Raw genomic sequence first — 22,377 nt, 5'->3', positions numbered from 1 at the left:
GTGAAGAGGGGCTAAAAGGCAAAGGGGATGAAAGTCATGATGAAATGATTCTTTGGCTATTTCTTCTAAGTAATGGTTAGATTTGATTTCTTTTTTCCCTCCATAGAAGACGCCAGCTCACCCTGGCCCATCAGATAACAATTGCTGACAGGCATCCAGAATTAATAGGCAATTTGAAGCTACTTCTGGCTCTTGTGAATGTTTCTGTCGGTTCTGTGTAATGGCTGCACAGCTCAACAGCAATTCCCTATGATGTGCCAGGCTTCTTCTGGCATCCTTAGTCACCAGCTAGGAGCTGCATTGCACAAAACCAACAGATTCCTGTTTATAGACTGTTGTCTGTGTTTCTACAGCTCCCCTGCCTTTGGGGGTCCCTGGGCTCTGGTTCCCCTGTAAGCAGCATGTCACAGGCTGTAGCAGTTGTAGCAGCTCCAGTGCTGGATTTCCACTGCTGCTAGTAGGAGAGGATGTATTCACCCCATCCTTCTGTAATACCACATGCAGCAAATATTCTGCCACTTTATTTTACTTTCCCCCCCCCCCCCGCCTTCTTCCAGGAGGTCTCCATGGCCTATAATGCCAACAGACCATGATTTAGCCTTGCCCCAGTCAAGTTCATTTTGGGAGCAGGAAGTGAAGCCCTTACTTAGGGATGAGGGAATGCTCCTTCCTCCAGCCCATTAAAGTCAATAATTCCTCTTACTGAAAGCCTTCCCCGATTTGATATTATAAATAAGGTGTTCCTTGGAGCTATGGCGAGAGATTTGTGGCAGTCGTAATGCTAAATTTAATTTCCTGGGATTCAGTCTCAAACAATTGATAAAGCTGGGTTATTAAGGAGCCATTCAAAAGTCCCAAGCTGTAAATGTATTTATTAGCTCCATTGTGCTTACAGCAGCCACTTTGTGGAATTTTTGTCTGTTTTCCACTAGCGTATAAGCACAGATTACTGGGACTAGAACAATATTTGTGTTGCAAGCTGCCTTTCAGAAAAACCCAAATGAATGGTAAATGCATTTAAAATGGGGAGAAAAAAGCAGGTTCTTGTATTTCAGTCATAAATACTTAATACAATATATGATAAATTGGGGAAAATACATGTACTGATGTAGGACGCCTGTAAGATTATTGTGAGGACTGAGGTGAGAGCGATTTTTCTCATATAAATGTTATTTTGTGCCTTTTACTGAAGCTGTTGTGGTATCAAAGCAATGACTTGATGTCCTGTTTGCTAGCACGAGGCGACTCTGCTCACATCTTCCTCCTTGAGCAGCCATAGCAGAGGCAGGCTGGGAAAACTCCAGGAAGGCTTAGGGGAGCCTTGGGAACAAGGAACTGCACCAAGGGATTCACTGTGCATGTTTGTGTTTTGGGTAGGTGTGTGAGGGCCGCCTGGTGGGGCATGGATGAAACAGGGAAGTGGGTGTGCAGGAATCCAGCAGGATGTGAAGCACTCCCAGGTAGCAAGAGCAGCCAGCCTGAGGTACTTCTGTTAGATTGAAACAATCCTTGGAGGCTTCACAAGTGTTTGAACCTCAAAGGCAAGTCACAAAGAGTGGCTAAGGTTAGATGACAGCCTGCCTGTGAACCAGCACTAGCATACAACTCCTCTGGCCTTAGGTTGTGTACATGGGCAGAGTTCATCTTTCCTTTCCTTTTTTTGTTGCTGCTCTCTGTCTGCTTAACTCTTCTGCACTGGTTTCCCCCTTTGATTTATTTTTTGCTTGTGTTACCCTTCTCAAGAGACTGAGTCACAGTAGTAATCTGTTTGAACTCCTACCTGCAAATTTCCTTGTTCCTGGTACATTTTCTAGCACTCAACTGATTCAGCTTCCCAGAAGAATCTGTCACTTGGGAGAGCAGAGCTTTCCTCTCTATACCAAGCTCTGTCTCTCTCTGACTATCCCTTGGCCCTCTTTAAAACCATCCACCAAATGATCACTCAGCTTTTCCATAACCAGTCCAGTTTCTTTCCCTCTCTCACAGCTTACTTCCAGCTCTTTGTTCAACACCCTTATTTCTGCTGATGTCACTTAAGTTCTGGAGCTTCATCCTTTGACTCTCCTTGTGACACCTGCTCTCACATCCCTAAGACCTTCCTGTGCTGCTGTCACTGCTTCATGCAAGAGACTCTCCTACTCCGCTTCTGATGGAATCTCTAAATACATCCTCACTGCCACCCTTGAGGACAGTCTTGAAAGATCCATCCTGACTGAGCCAAGCCCCTCCGTTTGCTCCACTTCTGCCTCTGGGCCACTGGCATCTGAATGAATTGATCAGTCATGCAAAAAACGTTTTCTGTGCACTGGGTTTTCTGACTGAGTGGTAAATATCAAAATGCCAGTTAAGTCAGCTCTTCTCCCTTCTTTGTGTGGAGCAACATGTGAAGACCGGCAGAGTCTGCAGCCCGTTCTGGCTGGGATAAGAAGGCACGAGGATGATGCCAGTAAGGATTTCCTAGGGGAACAGAAGATGTTCCCCCCTCAGTACTTGCCCTGCCAAACAACTTTTTCAGGGACTAGTCAGCAGCATGAGTACATGATCCAAACTGATGCAGGAGATGGCCCCTGCTGCTGGCCAGGTTTGATTTTCCCCTTGCATCCAGGTTCTCTTCCACTTGCTCCCAGTGGCTCTGATGACCACAGCCATCAGAAAATGGTCTGTCTGTTCCTTAATGCAGCAGGAATTCCCTAGTGAGGAAGAACTCTCTTGCAGAGAAGAGGCCTGAGGAGCTGGCTCTAACAGCAGAGAACTCTCCCAGCTCCAGTCTGCACGCCAGAACTCTGCCAGAAGCACAAGCCTTTTTCTGCAGCTGATGTACCACGCACTGGTCATGTCTGCCCTACCCAGAGCAGGGCAGGAGGGGCCGGGCGCAGCCATCCTTGGGGACAGCAGCAGGCACAGGGTCTGCTGGGCACAAGCACTGGGGAGTCACGAGACCCTGTGCGCTCTCTGCCACCACGGGAGCTGCCCTGGCAGTGCTGTCAGGAAGAACTCACTCCACACACTGGAACAGATCCCCAGAGACACTAAGGAATGTCCCTCAATGGAGACACAAAGGAACTGCCTGCACACAATCCTGTGCCATGTGCTCTGGGATCACGCTGCTGGAGCAGGGAGGTGGCACCACATGACCCACTGTGGTCCCCTCCAAACTGACCCATTCTGGGATTCTGTAACAAGGTGGGTAACCTTGTCACAAAAGGAACCTGCAGGAGCTGGTGCTGCCCCAGGGCCCCACTGCACTCCCCCCCACCTCCTTTCCTGTACGTCCAAGTAGCCCCAGGAGCCCACAGGGGACCCCTGAGGACACCTGACTTCCCTTTGCCAGCCCGTTAATCCCCACCTGCTTCCAGGCTCACACACCCACTTCTTTTCTGGTATGCCCACAGGATGGAATTCCTCCTGCCATCGTCCTGGCGTGTCAGGGGGCACCAGCCCTGCCAGCACTCCGTGCCTGACCGCTCCCAGGGGTGCAGCAGTGTCAGCGCTGCCACAGCTCTGCCTGCCAGGGGCCACCGCAGGCAGCTTTTCCTGCCTCCTGTGTGTGTAGCCAGCAGAGCAGCTGCCCTGAGAGCCCCAGGTCCTGCCTGCAGCGTCCACATCTCCCACACACAGAAGTCCCAGCCAGGCTCCTTCTCACGAAAGTCTATTAAAGCAGGCGCGCAGGTTAAGGTGGCTACCGCAGCACAGCACTGGGATCTTGCTCCTGTGGGAGGCAGCTGGGTGCTGCTGAGTTGGCCCATCCAGGATGGGCAGGGCGCTGCCACCTCCTGGGGGTGTCTCTGTGTCCCAGGTCTTCTGCATCCCCTGGGAAGCTGACGTGTTCTCCTGTTCCTGGCAGGGGCTGGGGGTCCCGGTGCTCTTACAGCGCCGGCAGGCGCGCTGGCCTGGCAGGAAACCCTGGGGGGGACGGTGCACAGCCCGGGGGGCGCCAGGGTCTGCTGGGCGCACTCCGGGGCTGTGGCACAGGCCCCCTCACTGGGGGACGGGCACTGATGGGGGGCAGAACTCTGTGGGGCCGAGCAGCCTGGGGCTGCCCACCCGGCTGACTGGGCCGTGGCAATCCCTGGCGCCCTGAGGGTCGCCTGGGCCTCCTGGGCGCTTCCGGGCGTGGTGGCAACCTATCCAGGGGACGGCTATTGATTCGGGGCTGAGCTTCCTGGGGGTGAGCTAACTGAGGATGAGCATACTCAGCTTGCCCAACCAGGTGCCATGGCAGCTCCTGGCTCCTGGCAGAACCGCCCGGAGGTAGCCAGGGACTCCTGGTCGCTCCCCGGGGCAGTGGCACAGCCCCCCTATGCAGAGGACAGCTGGGGGTCGGCTGCAAAGCTGTCTGGGGTTGAGCTTCCTGGGGCTGCCCAACCACCAGGTGAAGGAGCCACGGCATCTCCTCGTCTCCAGCAGAGTAGCCTGGGGGTCGTTGGGGGCTCCTGGTGGCTCCCTGGGTTGGTGATCCTGGCACTCTATCCATGGGACAGCTACTGATTAGGGGCTGAGCTTCCTCGGGCTGCCCATCCAGGTGAAGGAGCCATGGCAGCTCTGGGCTGCCAGCAGAGCAGTCTGGGGGCTGTGGCAGTGCTGGAGGGTCAGGTTTGGGCAGGCAGCACTTGCCCTGCAGCCCCCGAGGAGGCAGCTTTTCCTGTGCCGCCCTGGACCAGGGGACCTTGGTGGCTCTGTTCGCTGAGAGCTGGAGACTACTAGGTGAAGTGGTAGGGGGCTTGTCCTGGGATCGATGCTTTGCCGATTGGGGCTTCTTCAGGGGAGAGCCCTTGACCATCAGCCTCAGCCCCACAGTCAGACACGAGGACACAGCTGCCTGCAGGGGAACACAAGGGGCAGTGGGTGCTCAGGGTGCCTGGGGGGTGGCCGTCCCCAGCCCCAAGCCTACCTCCCTGTAGAGGAGCTCAAAGGCACCAATGGAGCAGCTGGGGTTGTCCTTGCGGTCGAGCACGAGGCGCAGCGTGTCCCGCTGGACGTTGGCGCACAGTTCACGCGTCACCGCCGAGGAGGGGCTCATGGTGGGGCAGGAGTTGATCTCCAGCAGCCAGGGCTGGAGGTCCTCCCCGATGAGAAAGTCAGCCCCGAAGAGCTCAAAGCTGCCCTTGCGGGAGCCCACTTGGTCCCGGGCGCAGCGCAGGGCGTTCAGGATCGCCGCCTTCATGCCGGGCACCATCACTTGCTGCCAAGCGTTGGCCCTGCCCAGCCATGCCAGGTAGGCCTGGAACTGCTTGTTGGACCAGATCTTGTCGGGGGGCACGCGGGGGTCCGGCTGTGATGTTTTGTACTGCTTCTGGATGGCGACGTTGCAGAGGTGCCTGGCGCTGGGGCAGGGAGAGCGGGGCTGGTCAGGGGGCGCCAGGGGGCTGGGCAGCGCCGGCTGGGGCTCGGGGGGGGGGGGACACTCACGGCTCCAGGTGGCACAAGGAGAAGGGCCGGGAGCAGAAGCGCAGGTAGCAGTCTTGGTAGAACCAGGCGGTCAGTGGCTTCCAGTCGGTCACCACGAACCACTGCCGGATGTCGAATTTGGTGTTGAAGATGGTCAGCGGCCGCTCCACGTACTTCTGCACCACCCACTCGCACACCCCCGCCGGGGGGCCCGCGCAGGTCTGCACCAGCTCCAGCACCTCCTCCAGCCGCTTCGTGCACACGATGCCTGGACAACACGGGGACGGTGGGATCCTTTCTCCGCGGGATGTGTGTGCCCCACGCTTTCCCCAGCCTTACCCCTGCCGCGGGATTTGGCGCTGGGCTTGATGATCCAGATGTTGAGGTTGCCCTCTATGCCGAACTGCGGCAGCTTCTCCTTCAGGCTCTGCAGCAGGTCCTGGCACCGCTCCCGCTGCTCGCTGCCCAGCTCCAGCCTGGCCCCCTCGCTGTGGGGGGACACGGGGGGTCAGCACCGGCCCCCCCACAGTCCCCCCTGCCCCCGTCTCGCCCAGCACCCACTGTGCCACACGGTAGTATTCCGGCAGGAAGCGGTCCCAGTTGATGCATGTCCGGCAGGGTGACGGGGTCCTCCTGTCGATGTCCTGGTGCCCCAGAACTCCCAGGTGCTGCTCACAGACTTCCAGGGCCTCCTCCACTAGCTGGGAATACAGGGGGGAGCACAGCCCTGCTGTGGACAACATGGGGTGAGATTCATGACTCCTACGCCAGCCTTGGGGCCAAAGCACTGAGCTTTCCTGTGCAATGTGTGCTTTTGGAGGTAGGCAGGGGATGGAGAGTAAGTGATCCCAAGCCACAGACATGAGCAGAGGCTCAGCCTCCAAGCTCAGCCCTCAGACACGCCCTGAACTCCCCATTTCATCCCTCGCCTCTGCCCTGCTCAGCCAGCTCCGTGCACTCACGTGGCACCTCATCGCGGTTTGAGGGCTGCTCTGTCCCCACCAGCCTGTCCTCATCCGTCTGCAGGGCCAGTTTGAGAAGGCTGCGAGCTGCTGTCAGGCAGAAATCGTCTGCAAGAGGGAAGCATCATCCCTAGCCAGTCCTGCACAGGACATAGGAAGACTGGAGCATGAGGGGTGACAGGAGGGCAGCAGCCCCAGGCTCACCAATGAAGGCTTCCTTCTCATCCTTGAACCCCAGCCGGTAGCACCGGGGGAAAAAGGTGTTGAAGTCGACTTGCTCAAACCAGGACAAGTTTTGCAGGCTTTGGCACAGCCCCTCCTGTTTAGAGAAGCTTGTAATTTCCTTCTGGACACCCGCACCCCTTGTGTTCCCTCCCTGAGGCCCCCGTGCTCCCACCTTGGTGCAAAGCGCGGCCAGCCGGGGATAGCGGTTCACCACCTCAATCCTCGGCAGCAGCTCCTGGTCAACGCTGCTCAGGCGAATGGTCCAGAGGAAGTTTGGCACCTGGTCCTGCACCAGGGAAGACTGAGGGAGGGAGTGGGCTGGGGTGAGCCAGGGAGCCCCCATGCGCCCAGCCCCTCTCCCCAGGCTGAGCCTGCCCCTGAGGGTCCCAGGGGAGGACATGGGGAGCTGTGGCACAGCTCAGCCCTAGCCCTCTTAGCTAACCAAGAGGTCATGGATGTCTTCTGAGTCCTCGCTGCACTGCTCCTTGTCTTCCTTCTCGTCTTCATCTTCCTTTTCCTGCTTGTTCTCCTTAGCGTGTGCTGTGCGACATGGGTGTTGCAAGGGCTCTGCGGTGCCCAAGGAAGGTTGTGCCCCACCAGACGGGTGCAGCACCGCCTCCCCCTGTTCATCACCACCACCGCTTGCCCCCTTCTCCAGCTGCAGTTTGTTTTGGTCGCCACGCTGCTGCTTCAGCTGCCTGCCATTGAGGGGCAGCTTCCTCTCCACCCAGCCCCGGGCGCGCAGCAGCCGGCGGATGACGGGGTAGGGACCGTGCACTGTGAAGATCTTCTTCTCCTGCGGGAGAGCAGCGAGCTCAGGCTGCCCACGCCAGCACTCCGGCTCTGCTGAGCCACAGGCGCGCGAATGCCAGCACGGGCCATCTCGGGGCAGCGTGACATCGAAGCCCTCACCTTAATGGCCTTCTCCGCACGCAGCCTGGCCTTCCTGAACCGCTCCGACTCAGCCGCGTACTGGTGGCCATCGTGGTAGCCGATGTTGGCAGCTGCCACCTGCCCTGTGAGGACAGCCCCACCTGAGCCCACTGTCCCCGTGTCCCCAGCCCGACGGGTGGCAGGGAGGGGGAGAACATGCTGACCTGTCTGCCTCTGCCTCACCAAGTCTGGGGATCCTGCCATGGCATTTCCGGACGTGCCAAGCCTTCTGCCGGCATCCCAGCTGCGCTCCACGGCCTCGGGACGCTGCGCTCTTCCCTCGTCCTTGGCCTGCTGGGCCAGGGGCAGCTGGGATGTCAGCTGCTCAGCTATTGCCCCTGGCTGAGGGGCTGTGCGCCTGCAGGGCTGCTCTGTGTCACACTGTCCCAGGCCAGTCTGATGGCGAGGGGAGCTGTGGGTGCCTCTGCCTCCTCCAGGCCAAGCAGGTTTTCCTATTCCCCCATCCCTTAGGGACTGCAGTGCGTGTCCTGCACAGAACACTGTCTCCTTATTTCATCACCACTGTGATGCCACAATGCAGGGGGCTCAAAGCAGCCTCAATACACAGGTCCTGGTTCTCCCTTCCTGTGAGGGACTTTAACCACCCTGACAGCTGGAGAAGCAACACAGCAAAGTACAGACGGTCCAGGAGGTTCCTGGAAAGCTTTGATGATCCTTTCCTGACACAGGTAGTGGAGGATCACACAAGGAATGGTGTGCTGCTCAATCTTGCACTAAGAACCAGGAAGAGCCTCTTTGGACGTGTGAAGGCTGTGAACTGTCCTAGGTAACCTCCATGACAGAGCTCTGCCAGAAACAGTTTTACCTTACAGTATAATTTCTGACTGCTGTTTGATTTTATTTTGATGGCTACTGTTCAGCAAATTGCCCCTTTGCTTCTCCTTCTTTCAGAGATGCAGTTTCATTTACGATTGTTCACGGGCTCCTTGCCCACACTGCCTTCTATGACTTAACTGGAGCTCTACTATTTTTGTTATTTACAATCATCTGCAGCCAGCAGCAGTTTTATGCGGCAGATAAAAATCACACACTGGTCATTCAGTGTTGTTTCACTCTGATTGCCCCCGAGGGATCTGTTAGCATGAACCTCAGTTAGCCAGCTGCAGAGGTGGGTCACAATGTTAAACTGGCATCACAGACAGGACCCTTGGCTCCGGTGCAGTGAGTGGTGGGCTCCAGACCTGCTGGAACATTTTTCTCCAGAAGAAGTCAGGACAACCTTCAGAGGGTCATCCCTGGTGAAAGCTTTGCAGCTCTCAGGAAGGCTCACGGGGAGCTGCTGAACCAGAAGTGGTTCAGAGGGAATGGGAAATGAATCAGGTGCTTCAATTGGTCCTTTAGGAGGTGATGGAGCAAGATAAATCTCTTAGAAAGAAGCTAGAAGCAAAAAATTTGGCATGATGAATGTGATGTCAGTTTTGGATGACCCAGAACAGTGTTTGTTAATAACCCCCTCTGGAAGAGCTTAGGAAAAATTACCTGGAGGATGAAGAGATACATATTCAGGTTGGACATTAGAAAGAATTTCTTCATGGAAAGGGTTAACATTGGAATGGGCTGCCCAGGGAGGTGGTGGAGTCACCATCACTGGAGGTGTGTAAGGAAAGACTGGATGTGGCACTCAGTGACATCATCTGGCAGTGGTCAAAGGTTGGACTTGATGCATCTCAGTGGCTTGGAACTCTGCAGTGCAGGTTTCCATCAGCACCTCTACGAGACCCCTCCTTGATCTAACAACAGTCTGTGGGAGACATGGCAAATGGATTACAGATTGTTATACAGAGATTATTATCCTCTCAAGAAATCAGAAGGAAAACAATATGTGCCCGTTGGGGTGGAAGCAGTTTCAGGTCTCACACGCACTTGGGCAAATGAATGGGAGAACGTGAAGGAAGTACACAAGGCACTGTGATAGTCCTGGCTGTAAATTGTGAACTCTCTGTGGCCTCTACAGACAACTCAGAACATTGCTGTCTTAGCTAGTTTCTGAATGCCATCTTCATAGCTACATATTTAGAGTAGAAGGGGAATGTATCTTCCAGGAAGAAGTTTTGTGTTGGGGTGAAGAAAGCCTTCTAAAGCCACACCTTTGCCAAAGATGTGTGTGTCACAACAGTGGCTATTCCATGAACTATACTGAGCCAGCTCCAAGACTTAGAATCACATGAGGATAAATCTTTTTCCAGACTAAGCCCTCAACAAAGGATTGTGTGTAAACAACATAATCTATAGAGGAAAACTTGATATGATTTTCTTTTATGGTAACTGAGATTTATTTACTGAGCACTGCACAATTCCTTCCTTGCAAAGGAGTAGCCTTTTACATCTTTGTCTCCTCAAAACATGTGCTGAAGTAGCTTTTTGCAGGTGCTGTGCTTATTTCTCAAACTTTCTATTGAAGAGGGTTGTAAAATCTTCCATGTGACCACAAAGAGCAGCGCGTTCACGGAGCAATTCTCGCTGTTCTGCAAGCTGCATTGCTGTGGCATCAGGGCTCCATACCTACAAAATAAAGGTTTGTGTAGTTAATGTGGATGGGCCTTTTGCAACAGAGGCACTAAGAAGATACTGTTAGCCAAAGAGAGGCACGTTCTAGCACTCCTTTCAGCTGTGAGACATAGAAAAGAAGCAGTGTGGCCTCCCAGCAGAAGAGAGGTCAACAATCTGTGTGTGTACAAACAGAGCATTCTCTTGTTGTCACTTCCAATCTGCATCATGCCATGGATTCCGATTACAGATAATGTGGGAAAGAAGATCTTAAGGTAATTATTTAAAATTACTGACTCGGGCTCACGATCCTCAGAGTGGGAAACAGTAATTAGCTGTAGAGTCATCAGCTATGTAGCCTCAGTCCTCTGAGAGCATTGTAGAAACTAGCATAAATCAGGGTTAGGGAAATGATAAACAAACTCTAAACACAACTGCTCAGCCAGCAGCGTTCTTTTCCTTTTTAAGGAGGAAAAAAATATTACAAAAATTACCTCACTGTGATTATGTTGTCATGTTCCTCAGTTATTGCTAAGTGTGAATGAACAAGACCCAGACACAAAAGCTGTATTTCCACTATTTCAACTCTAGGTAGCAAATATTTAGTGTGCTGTGATCCATCTAGTTCAGTAACTGTCACTGCCAAAAGTCATCATGTGATAACTAATCAACAGGGCAAGTTAGAAGTTGGTGCCCATGCTATGCAAATAGACTTCTATCTTTTAAAAGCAGGAGTATAAAAGTATGTGTCATAAATGTAGTGGCATTTTTATTTTACTGTGGCTGCACTTTAATCCAATTTTAAAATCTGATAAGAGATTTTGATAAGAGGTTTTTATATATAAAAACCATGACAAAAACAAATATATGTCTTATATATATATTTGTGTCATTATAAACTATACATCTACAAACTCTTTAATTTACTCTTGTTTGGTGACAACCTCTCTAGATTGTGTCACAACATCTCAAAGTTAGATGAATGCTTGGATTTTTCTGGGTGTTGATCTCAGCAAAGAGATCAAAAGTCACCATGGAACTGCACTCCTGTTTTGCTGCTGTACGTACTTTCCTGGGTCTGAAGGAGATGTCATTTTTGTTTTCTCTCGCTGCCAAAGACTTCCAATAAGCAGAACTGTCCTTACGGGAACGCTTTGTCTTTTCAGAAACAGCTTCTTCCTCAGGTGGCGGAGATACATCTGGAGACATCTGAAGGGGAAGAAGGTACAAATTTTACCAATACATCATGTCCACAAGCAAGGCATGCATCCTGTATCTTCTGATACTCTGCTACGATGTTTACTGGGGGGGTATTTTTCCTAATCTCTTCAGAACCTGTTTCTGTCAAAGCTGATTTTTTAAAATCAAAAATTGCAAGTGCCAACCTTTTGAAAGGTAAAAGGCACCTCTCAACCTTGGGCACTAAAACATTAACTGCTCTTTGTGACCCCCAAGGCAGTCACCTTGTACCACTGGAGATCCCATCCTCTTCCAAGTGAGGAATAAACAAGCACCTAAGGTTGTCTTCCTCCTGCCTCTGAAAGTCCTGTGCTGTCCCTGACATTCAAAACCTTTGTGCAAGGGGATGCCAACATTTAGCTACTGGGACGTATTTACTGCACCTTCCAGGGCAGCTGAAGGACATCTCCAGCCATACAGATACAATTTCATCTTCTCCCTAAATAGCATGTTGGATGTGACTAAAAGTGCCACTGGTGAATGAGGAAGGTCTCATCCACAGCAGGAGAACCCGGATGTGGGCACAGAGGCTGGCATCAGCTTGGGAATAGGGCAATGCTGAGCTGCTCAAGACTCTCAGGAAGGTGCAAGAAAAGCATTCAGAAATAAAACAGGCAAACATCAGTGTGGGATTTGAGAAACAGGACTCAGGCAAATAGTGGAAGAGGAAGGATATGGGACAAAATGGAAAATAGGAAGTTAGCAAGTCTGGTATTGTCTCAGCGAGTTCAACTAGGAGAATAAAAAACCTTTTAAACAGTTTGAAGGGTATTGCTCTTATCTTGTGAAAAAAATATGGTTACCAGTTGTTCCGTGTTTACAACAACAGAGCTGGACGAGCATATAGTTCAGAAGGAGGGAAAAAGAAAAGGAAATCTTTTTCTGTGTCCGTTAGTGATACAGGACATCATTCTGATGTGTTTCTGGGGAAGACATGAAGTCTGTCTAGTTAGCAAGAAAAATTTCAACCAATGAACAAGTTCTAATACTCACAAGAACAGTATGGGCATCTGAAAATAGTCACTTTAACAAAGCTGCCCAAGTTACAGCGTTAGAGAGGAATAGGTGACAAAGAAAGGAAAGAAAGCAGCTCCCTGCTACCTATTAGCCAATCAATCCTTTGTTACCATCCCTCATACCTCTGTTTTCACAGATTTCGGTGGCTCTGGTGGTTTTGGCTTCCCACCTTTTGCTAACTTTGCTTCTTCTTTTTCTTGTTCTTCTGCCAAAATTTGCAGTTGATTTTGAAGCAGTTCAATTATTGTATCATCTTCAAATACTTCAGCAAGATCGAGAGCACTCCTTCCTGTATTTAAAAAAATAAATATCTGTGTAAACCATGAAAATTAACTTTGGCACTGGCTTATTGCAACCGGACAATCAATTGAATTTAATATGGCCAGTGTTTTATTACCCATCCCATGTGCCAGCAGTGTGCCTGACATTGGTGTGAGGACCAGTGGTCATCAGCACCGCTTGCAGAAATAAGACCTGGCAGAAATGAGCCCTGAGACTTGTTTTGCAGGAATATTGCACGAGTTCTTGAATTGCTTGCTTTGTTCCTAATGTTCTGCTATTTGCAGCTTAATACACTGGTCCTGCAGGTTGTCATTTTGATCTCTGAGAGCTGAGAGCATTTAGCCCTAGGAGATGTCTGCATTCCTGACCTTGTGCTATATGGCCATCTCCTTCTGCCTGTGCTTGCTCTGTGGCTGGCAAGGGAAAGCCCCCTGATGTAAATGAACAGCTTCAGTGCTTAATGAAGGAAAAAAATCTGTCCAGGCTCTTAAGAGACTCTGGCTGTAAAGTATCTGTGAGACTGAACTGCTGTGTGAATCACAACTCCACATAAGGAATAAGGATACACATCCCTGCTACAAGCAGGGTTTCACCGCTAGGCATTTTGGCTAGGAAAGTCTCATTGTGTAGCAATGTTGCTTCCTATGTTACAGCAAGCGCTTGAAAGGTGATGCATGTGAACTTTTAAATTACTCTGGAGACAGTGAAATAACTCTGAAGGAGGGATCTGCTGTGAGGAGGTAACACTTCAGTATCAGCTCAGATTTGGTTTTCTGTTAAATATTTTTTTCTCAGGAGTTGTATCTACATGTAGAGCAGCAAGGAAGTCTTTTAATCAGGGCTGCCTGTGCCTAAAAATAAATCACTTCAATGAATGGCAGACTATACTCTGAGCCATAACTGAAATCTAATTTTCCCTCAAATAATAATAACTAGGTAGAATGTTTTCATTAAAGCCACTTATAACTCTGTATGTATCTTGTGTGGAGTAACAGTCTCCTGAATTGAATAATCAATCATGTTACTTCATTTTCTAGATATGCAAAGCCCAAAAGAGCCTTTTTTCAGTAATTATTCCAGACTGGAGAAAACTAACCGAACCTGTTCCTTCATCCCAATCCTGGCAGCAACCCTAAAGGCAGAACAATTCTCCAAGTGTTCCAGTTTTTAATAAAGAAACAGCCTGTTTTGGAGACACTGCTATTTACCATTGCTATCTAAAGCCTGGACGTCAGCCCCTGCAGTGATTAAGAAATAGACCATGTCCAGCCTGCAGGCCTCCACGGCTCTCATCAGCGGGGTGGCTTCGCCCATTGCAGGGGCGTTCACGGCTGCTCCCGCCTTCACCAGCACCTCAGCGATATCCAGGTGTCCATTGTAGCAGGCATGATGCAGGGGGGTCCACAGGAAGTTGTCTGTTGCATTCACATCAGCCCTGCACAGGGTAAGAGCAGTTGTGGCAGCTGAGGCTGCTGGGTACCTACAGTAACAGCCCCAGCTCCCGGTGCGATCAGCCAGAACTGCCCACGGCAATGGCATATTCAATGTAAATAGCTGTTTTCATATTGCTGTTCTGAACCTATCTGAGTCCCTGAACTTGACATGGAATAGTAATTGTACGCGTGCCTGGGTGCTGCTCATGCCTCCCCCTAAGCCATCAGTGTCCTCCACGTGGAGCTTTTCATGGGTAGAGGAAAAAACATAGGCATTCAAACACCTTAGTCCTGTAAAAGGCTCCTAGTGCTCCAGCTTCACCCAGAATGGCAGCAAGCAGATTCAGGAACTCAAAAAGTTCACTTCTGGGCCAAGAGCAGGTGCTACAGGACATGTGCAACACTGCAGAGCTCGCCTGCACGAGAGGGAAGTGTTCACCTTTCCTTTCAGTGTTGCTGCCCTCTGCCTGCTCCATTTCTCTGCACTGGCTTCTCCCTTTGACAAAAGAGTCACACCAGGTCTGCCTTGGGAGTCTGAGCACTGAAAAACTATTCAGCTACTGTGCTGCTGGGCTAGGATTTGTGTGTGCTCCCAAATTTAAACTGGGATGCTCTGAAAAAAGCAAGGGCTAGTTGAGGGGAGATCCCTGCAATAGGCTGCCTTTGGATGAAACTGGGAGGAAAAGCATTACCAGCCCTAGAGGTCCTGAAGGGAGTTAGGGACACTGTCCCTCTTACTTGGTGGACAAAAAGCTGCTGTCTTCCCAAAAGACAAGGAGGAAGGAAGAAAGAACAATTATGAAGGAAGATGCTTCCAGGCATAGCTGTTTGCTCTTCAGGTCAGGTGACTGTCTAAATAAAAGCACAGATTCATCTGTCCTTCTTCCCTTGTTTAAATTTTTAATCTTTTTCAGAATTCTGTCTTTGATGAGATCTTAGCACAGTAAATTCCCCTGACCTACCATGTTTATCTCTCTTATCTTTCAGTCACTAAGCTGTTATGGTTTATTTGTATGCAGTTTTCATTTGTCTAAATTCTCATTAAAATGAGCTCCTTCAGTTATTTCACTTTCTCTCTCAACCCAACCTCTTTGCCTGCACTCAGACTCTGTCTGCCCCTGAACCCTTTTCCCCAACTTCATCTGATCAGAAAGAAGCCAGTCAATGGGAACAGGGACAATGCAGCACTGATTTAAAAATTCCTTGGCATTTTCTGCCCAACAAGCACAGAACTTCCCATCAGACCAAATTTCATTTGCTTCTAATTCTTTCTGAAGGAAGAAAGAAAGTAGATACCACCAATTTAATTTTAAATGTAATAAATGTTAACCATTTAGCTGGATAAACGTTTTGTTTTGTTTTGTCTTCAATATGGATTTGTGGTTCTGTACTGAAAAGATTATATTGTAAAAGGTATTTGAATGCCCATGCTGAACTGCAAGCCCATGATGCTGAGAGATGCAAACCTAAATGCTACTGATAACTTTCCTCTCTGTTTTTATTTCTGTCTATTGAAAAAATCTCAAAATTGGTACTATTTTTTCAAGCTAAGTCACTGTGTTTCTAGGTCTTATTGTTAAAGAGGATGTGACACCAGTGCTGTCTAGTGAGGCTTGGGGAAAGGAGTAGAGATTAATCTGGTGGATTAATTTGGTAGCTTCTACATCTTTATCTTCAGAAAACCTGAATATACATATTACCCAATTTTCTATATGCTCTAGGAATGTCAGTTAATTAATTACCAGGGTGTGGAAAGATCCATGTGCTGTTAGTTTTTGCAGGAACCAGAGCAATGACTACGGCCCTTTTCCTTGAGATATTACTATTAACATGAATTCTATCTATGTACAGTAGAGAGAGAACCGAGTTAATGTAAACATCTTTTGAAAATGTTCATTTAAGCAATTATGTGAAGGATTGTAGGACCACAGCAGTCTGACAATATGAGATTATGCTATTACACAAGTATGACTGAATCTTTCTGAAATTGCTGTCATTTTTAAGCTGGTATTGAGATTTTTCACAAGTGTGTCTGCAGGCTACAGAATTGCTGAAGCACTACTAAAATGAGGAGCAGGCTAATTAGTAGCAGGGGCTTCTGATGTAAATCCTGCTGTTTCAGCCTGCCTCAGCTGCAGAAGAAAGTGAAGATTTAAACCAGGCATATGGCACAGGGAAGTCCAGGATCACCTCGATGATTTCAGGCAAGTCCTTTGCGTCAGATTTCCCCTACCCTAAATCATTTCCCAGTTTTGAGAGTTCACTTGTGAGGATGCACTACTTGATGCATTACTACTTGGGTATGAACCTCTGCTGCTGACCAAATGTCAACAGCCCAGACACCAAAAATTGCAGTCCTGGGGAACTTGTCTCTTGGTTGTTTTCATTTCCATGCTACTAAAATGTGAAAAATGATAAACTTGCCCCTATGACTTGAGATCTTAGGGAAGTAACTTGATTAGTAAATGTTATGTAAGCAAAAAACAAACCATAGCCTTTTGCATCCAAATATTTACTGGATATTTATGCTTTTGGAAACCTTCTCAAAACAGCAATTAAATTGAAATTATCTTACCCCTTTTCCAGAAGAAACTCCACAAGAACTATGTTGCCACTTGCACATGCAACCATCAAAGGTGTTTTGTAATATTTGTCTTTTATGTTTACTGGCACGCCCTGGTCGAAGGCTCTCTGCAGAGACACAAAGTCTCCTTCTCTGACCAGGTAGTTGATATCCACGAGGGTTTTCCTGGGCTCCTCCACGTACCAGGCACGGTCATCGAACACGGGGTGGGCGGCGTGGAGGGCGCGTTTGAATCGCTGCTCCTCGGGGAGGGTGGGGACAGCCTCAACCATGTAGGCAGGGTGGCCATCTTCCCTGAGGGGACGTTCACGCGTGGGGATTACACAAATGGGCACAGGGAAGCCTTTCTTGCCTTTCTTTCTCGGCGGTTTCTTCTGCTTCTTTGGTTTGGGCCCAAAGGATGATAGCAGAAAGGCTTTCTGCAGGTATTTTGAGCCTCTAAAAAATTCATCAAGGTTGATCTTGTCACTAGAAACTTCATGCTTTTTAGCAAGAATTTCTATTTGTTCCTGAGCCACAGTGACCCAGCGCTTCCGAATGACTGCCATAAAATCACTTTTGGACACTATCCCTTCTTCTTCCTCGTCAAACTCAAACTCCTTGCGGATGGCATCCTCGTGCTGCACGGACCAGTCGTACACGTTCAGGTACCAGGCAAGGGTCTTATCTGGCTTCTTCTTTAAGCCTTTTTCAGCTTTGCGCAGCACTGTTGCCGCTGCTTTAAACCCACCGGCCTTGGCAACATCCCTTGCGGTCAGTTTGATCAAGTTGGTCCATGTAGGATCACAGCCTAGAAATACGGACACAATATGGCTAATAGTGCTGTGGAAATCCTAATTATATAATATAAGAAACTTGTAATACACAGGCAACTCGTTGCCACAGGCCTACAATTTTATATGAATAGCAGTGGTAGGTGGAACCACATCACAGATCCCAGGCTGGAGGGTCAGCCACATGTCCATATTTTTTTCCCAAAGGGAGAAGCATTGAGCAACCTGTGCTCTATTAATTTATCCACTCATGAATATGCATAAAGAGAAGTTTAGTGGAAACTTTACATTTTTACTTGAAGTGGCGAGCAAGGTTAAGAAGCAAACTAAGATTAAAGTGTCACTTATTTCTATACCTCAACATTACAATTTGGCAATGGATCACTTGTTTGATCACAAGAACAGAATGTGGAATTTTGCATGGTGCTCTTGGATCAAAGCTTGAAGTGCCAAGGTCAAGTCAGGAAAGGATCACAGCTGCTTCAGGGCATGTTTCAATACCCATGGTCATGAAGTTTTCCTCATGACTGAACAGAGATTTTTTTTTAAAGTGATCATCAAATCAAAAATGTATTTTTTATTGGAAGGTTCAATACAATACATCTAAACCCAATTAAACCCAGAACCAGCTAATACTGTCCAACACTAAGTTATACAGGCCCCTGTTGTTTCTGCTGCTTTCTTTGAGAAATGTTTTCTCATCCACATGAGATAAGAGCCTCTGTTGGGCCCTTCTGAGTAAGAATTTTGCCACAGGGTACCCAAGAGTCAAATCCTTGAGAGATACCCAAATGAAGTCTTTCCTTTAGCACAGTAATAGAATACAGATAATAGCTGTGAAGTAATTTAGTTTTAATGTACCTCTTTGTCCTATATACCTGCAGCAATCTGTAAATCCGCCCTCTGCAGCATAATGAAGTGGTGTGTTACCATTCATAGCAACCAGTTTCAAGTCTGCACCATAACCTGAAATTATCGTCAGAATCTAGAAAAACAAACAGAGTCCCACAAAAAAATCTTATCTGTTCTTAACACGTGAAAATGTGAGATTGATTTACAAATAAATGCAATATCTTACATTCCCATTCTAATAATGAAGTTCTCTCTCATGTCCAGCTGATCAGTGCACATATAACATTAATGTTTTCTATAGTATTATACTTATTTAACTGATGAAACAGAAACCATGTGTAGTTGTAGACACCAAGGACAATCTTCTTGCCAGCTCATCGTGAGCCTTTGTCTGGACTATCTATCACTGCTGGAATCCCTTTGATGCTTACAAAGAATCTGCTTTTGATTACTGATCATTATGCTTTGATCAGCCGAGATAACGGACTCAAATAAAACCCAACAAAAACACACTCCAAAAACCCAAAGCAAAACCCTGTAACAACCAAAAACCCACCCAGGTTCGGCTTTGCAGCAATGCTTTACCACCGCGAATGTTAATACCTCAAAAAAGCCTCCTTTGGCGGCGAAATGTGCAGCACTGTGTCTCTCGAAGTCGAAGAGGTTCACGTCGGCTCCCCTCTGGAGCAGAGCCAGCACCACCTCGGCAGCGCCCTCCCGAGCAGCCTCCATCACGGCCGTGCGCCCCGTGGCCTGCCGGAGCAGAGAGCACTGCGGGCGTGTGCGGCGGGCAGCGCTGCCCCGGGCACCTGCTGCTCCGGCCGGCCCTGAGCCTCAGAGCCTCTTTCAGCTGTTACTGCGGGCAGCCCACAGGCCTCATAGCCTCCAAGGTACTTGCAGGCAAGCTTTCAGAACCTACTCAGAGTGCTGCTAAGAGAGAGCAGTCCGATGCCAGCAACTCAAGTACATTGAAGGCCTGAGTCCCTTGAATACTGCCCATGAAAGTCAATTCCTTAGTTAAGGAATCCTGGATTCTGTGGGTATCTTCTCATGCATATTTACAACGTCTAACACAAAATACCACTTCAGATTATGAATGCAGGAGCATAAGGAGCTGTGGCTGCAAGAGTGCTATGGGGAAGGTAAAGCAACTGGGGAATTTCACTATGGTTCTATGAGGAAAAGTTCACTCAAATACATTAGTATTGTCTCTTCCTAGATAATAATGGATGTTTGCTTTGGATAACTCCAAGGGAAAGCCTGAGCTTCTTGATTTATCAACAGCACAGAGCTTCAGTCTTTCAGGTCTTTGTTAAATTAACGAAGCAAACAAATAAATGATTAAGACATACAAAATAGAAAAAAGTTTCTCATGCCTTGTTCCTGCCTTGATTGCTCATCAGATTTTCCCTACCTTTTAGTGAGTATTATTCACTAAAATAACTTACCTTTTAATTAATACTATTTCAACTCTGAAAATCTAAGGACACATCAAGGCAAACACAAATCAGCACTGCTCCACTGAAGTACAGTGAACTGCAGCTCCTAACAGCTGGCCCAGTTACATGTAAGTTTGGGGAAATATTTGTACTCTAAACCTACAAAAATCAAAAAGAACACTTAAACCCCTCTCCTCCAAAAAAAGGGTGGTACAGAAGAGGAGAAGAGGTATGGCCACATAGTTAAGCCATTTTCACTGCTTTATTATTTTTATGTGAGGATTTAAGGTCATGCACTCTGCTCTATACTACTCCTGTGTCTGTTCTTAGTTACAGAAAGGCTCATACCGGATCTTTTGCGTGGGGATTTGCTCCTTTCTCCAAGAAAACCAGGCACATATCTTTAACCTCATGAGCTCGCTCACAGGCTTGTAGAAGCAGAGGCCTCTCAGTAGTGGTACAGTTGTTAACATCGGCACCATATTCCAAGGCAATTTCCAGGCAGTGGGTGTGGCGAACTGTAGGCGTAAGGCAGTAAAACAAAATACCTGCAAAGGAAATCAGTGGGGATCAGGGTGCAAAAGGAAATTACCAGAAGAGTTGTGAGGCCGTGAGCTTTACAGCTGACCAGTCTGCAACAGAGACCCCTTCACTGAGGGTGTAGCCATGCAAAAAAGATTTCTGCTTCAGAGACTTTGCTTGAAGAGAAAACCAGAGCTCAGTATGTCACAGGCCATGGGGAGGAATGTGAGTCTCAATCATAAGTTACCTCTCAGCTCTCTGCTGAGAAGACATGATTTAAAGGCCTAGACGCTTCAAGGAGAATTTTCATTTTTATCAAAGCTGTTATGGCCAACAGCTTCTGTTGGGCTGTAAGGATAACCCTCAAGCACAGCTCCTCTCCGCAGGCAGGACACATCACGTGTAGTAAGTGTACCACACAGTGAAGGGATTGCTTTATGGTACTTCCTTCTCACTCACCTTTCCCTTCATTATCCACAGCAGTCATGTCTGCGTTAGCTTTTGCTAGTATTTCCAAAACCGCCTCAAAGCCTAGCTCAGCTGCCTTCATGGCTGGCGTGCACCCCATGTTGTCGTGGACATTGGGATGCCCTCCGTGTTCCAGCAGGAAGCGGCACATTTCAAGGTCATTCTTCATGGCAGCCACGTGGAAGGCACTGTATCCTTCCTTGGGCTCTGTGTTATTAATGAGATCTGGGAATCCTTTCTGGATCAGGTTTTCTATTTGCTTCTTGTCTTTCTTGTGAACACACTGAAGAAGTTTGTAGGTCTGTAAGTTTAGAAGCCTTTTATCTACTGGTAGCATCCCAGAAGAGGGAAGATTTTCTCCTTTCAAGGAAGTACTTTCTGCATGGACAAAAAAACCAAACATGTAATCTCACAGAGGAGATTATAATGACCTGCCAGTAAAATCAGGAATCAGACCATGTTCACAGAATGAAAGTATCCACTTTACCAGGACAGAACACTAGGTTTTGAACTAGTTTATCTTTTACTGTGGACAGCACATAGAGAGGCTATAGAAACCCAAGTGGCACCTTACAAAATTTTTCTTTCTAGTCATCCAACTGTTCTGAAGAGGTCTCATTCTAGGAGAAAATTAAGTTAAGAAGCTGTAGGGTAACTGCTCTCCATTCAAGGAACTGTTCTAATCTACAATTACTTGGAAGCCTAAGGGGAGGCTGTTCATCTGTTATTTTCGACGGGGGAAAAAGTCATGAGACACCATGTCCTCTGCACTTCCTGAAACATAAAATTGATACTAAAATTTACATTAACATCACCTCATCAGTGCCTGAGCAGCTTCCCCATTTTTTTTTTTTCCTGTCAGCTGATGCATGAACTTCCTCCTAGGCTAAGTAGATAAAAGAATAAGTCAAAATTCTCTGCAACAAAACCCTTGGAGAAAAAAAAAATACAGATAGCAGCACACTGGTCTGGGAAAAGGTTCTTCCAGGTCATGCATCATAAGCTTCTAGAAAAAAATTCAGTGCAGGGCTTTGCCTCAATTCTGGATGTTTATGTTTTTTGTTTTTTTCTTTCAGGTTTTTCAGCCTCTTCTAGCTAGTCTCAGCTCTCATGGCTGGAGGGTCAGGAAGGGTCAGACATTGTCAGACCATTTCTGAAGCTTTCCTGAGTGATGAGAAGCTTCCTATCAGCTTCAGCAAGCCTTGGGTCAGCCTGTCCTCCAGAACTCTTACAGGACATGCAACACAAAAAGGTGAAGGAACATCTGTTAGAGAACACCTGGGGGATTGGGTTGTTTGGGTTTCTTATTGCAATGTAGTCTGTAAATGGGACCACTCAGCATCTGCCTGGCTACTGCTGGGTGTTTTGTGGATGTCTGTGAGAAGGGGAGATTGCAGAGAGATGCAGAAGGATGCACAATTGCAACAGACTGTGTGTGGCAAGATCTCCCATTCTGGGAAGGAAGCCTGAGGGAAAACTGCAGGAAAAGTAGAAAAAGATGACTGAAGGTGAATCATGCTGGGAATGGACAGAGGGGTAATTTTTGTACTTTCTGTATCTATTGCCTTTCATTTCTTTGGAAGTTCTGTGTCCAGCTTAGTTATGGAACAGAGATTGGGTCAACTCTTGGCAGATCTCTGAGAACTGTGCCTCTTGTTTTCCCTGCCAGACAAGGCCCTCAGCTCTGTGCATCCAGCTATGCTGGGTGAAGGTGTTGTTATTAGAAGCTGCTCCCTTGCCGAAGTGTTTAAG

At 48.3% G+C, this 22,377-nt stretch overlaps 2 protein-coding genes across 2 annotated transcripts; both read right to left on the bottom strand.

Annotated features, from left to right (window-relative positions):
• Window positions 1-2,349: 2,349 nt before the first annotated feature.
• On the bottom strand, window positions 2,350-9,029 carry LOC311151964 (tubulin monoglycylase TTLL3-like; the record flags this gene model as incomplete). Its single annotated transcript, XM_084202676.1, is given in 17 exon segments — window positions 2,350-2,457; window positions 3,870-3,981; window positions 4,045-4,124; window positions 4,203-4,298; window positions 4,804-4,884; window positions 4,886-5,324; window positions 5,410-5,656; window positions 5,728-5,876; window positions 5,950-6,118; window positions 6,351-6,458; window positions 6,555-6,669; window positions 6,748-6,876; window positions 7,018-7,371; window positions 7,488-7,591; window positions 7,673-7,799; window positions 8,147-8,242; window positions 9,009-9,029. Coding segments are annotated over 17 exon segments (2,535 nt in total).
• An 870-nt stretch (window positions 9,030-9,899) lies between these two features.
• ANKEF1 (ankyrin repeat and EF-hand domain containing 1) lies at window positions 9,900-20,977 on the bottom strand. Its single transcript, XM_084202979.1, has 9 exons — window positions 20,617-20,977; window positions 19,984-20,183; window positions 18,800-18,949; window positions 18,206-18,329; window positions 16,563-17,361; window positions 13,763-13,989; window positions 12,395-12,561; window positions 11,085-11,222; window positions 9,900-10,031 (listed from the first exon to the last, which is right to left on the bottom strand). Exons 1-9 carry the CDS (start codon window positions 20,960-20,962, stop codon window positions 9,906-9,908), a joined length of 2,277 nt encoding a protein of 758 aa, XP_084059105.1. The 5' UTR covers window positions 20,963-20,977; the 3' UTR covers window positions 9,900-9,905.
• Between the last annotated feature and the right edge of the window lie 1,400 nt (window positions 20,978-22,377).

The sequence above is a fragment of the Fringilla coelebs genome (genome assembly GCF_963513975.1).
Source record: "Fringilla coelebs genome assembly, chromosome: 3".
Lineage (NCBI taxonomy): Eukaryota > Metazoa > Chordata > Aves > Passeriformes > Fringillidae > Fringilla > Fringilla coelebs.
The sequence above is the reverse complement of the archived record's forward strand: the minus strand, read 5'-3'. Positions and strand labels throughout refer to the sequence as shown.

What these genes read in the sequence shown, in the direction of transcription:
- ANKEF1 (XM_084202979.1), bottom strand. Translation starts at nt 20,962, where the DNA reads ATGCTACCAGTAGATAAAAGGCTTCTAAACTTACAGACCTACAAACTT. An exon ending in CCAAAGGAGGCTTTTTTGAG is followed by an intron (nt 18,330 to 18,799) that starts GTATTAACATTC and finishes TTGTTTTTCTAG; the next exon opens with ATTCTGACGATAATTTCAGG. An exon ending in CAGGTATATAGGACAAAGAG is followed by an intron (nt 17,362 to 18,205) that starts GTACATTAAAAC and finishes CCGTATTTCTAG; the next exon opens with GCTGTGATCCTACATGGACC.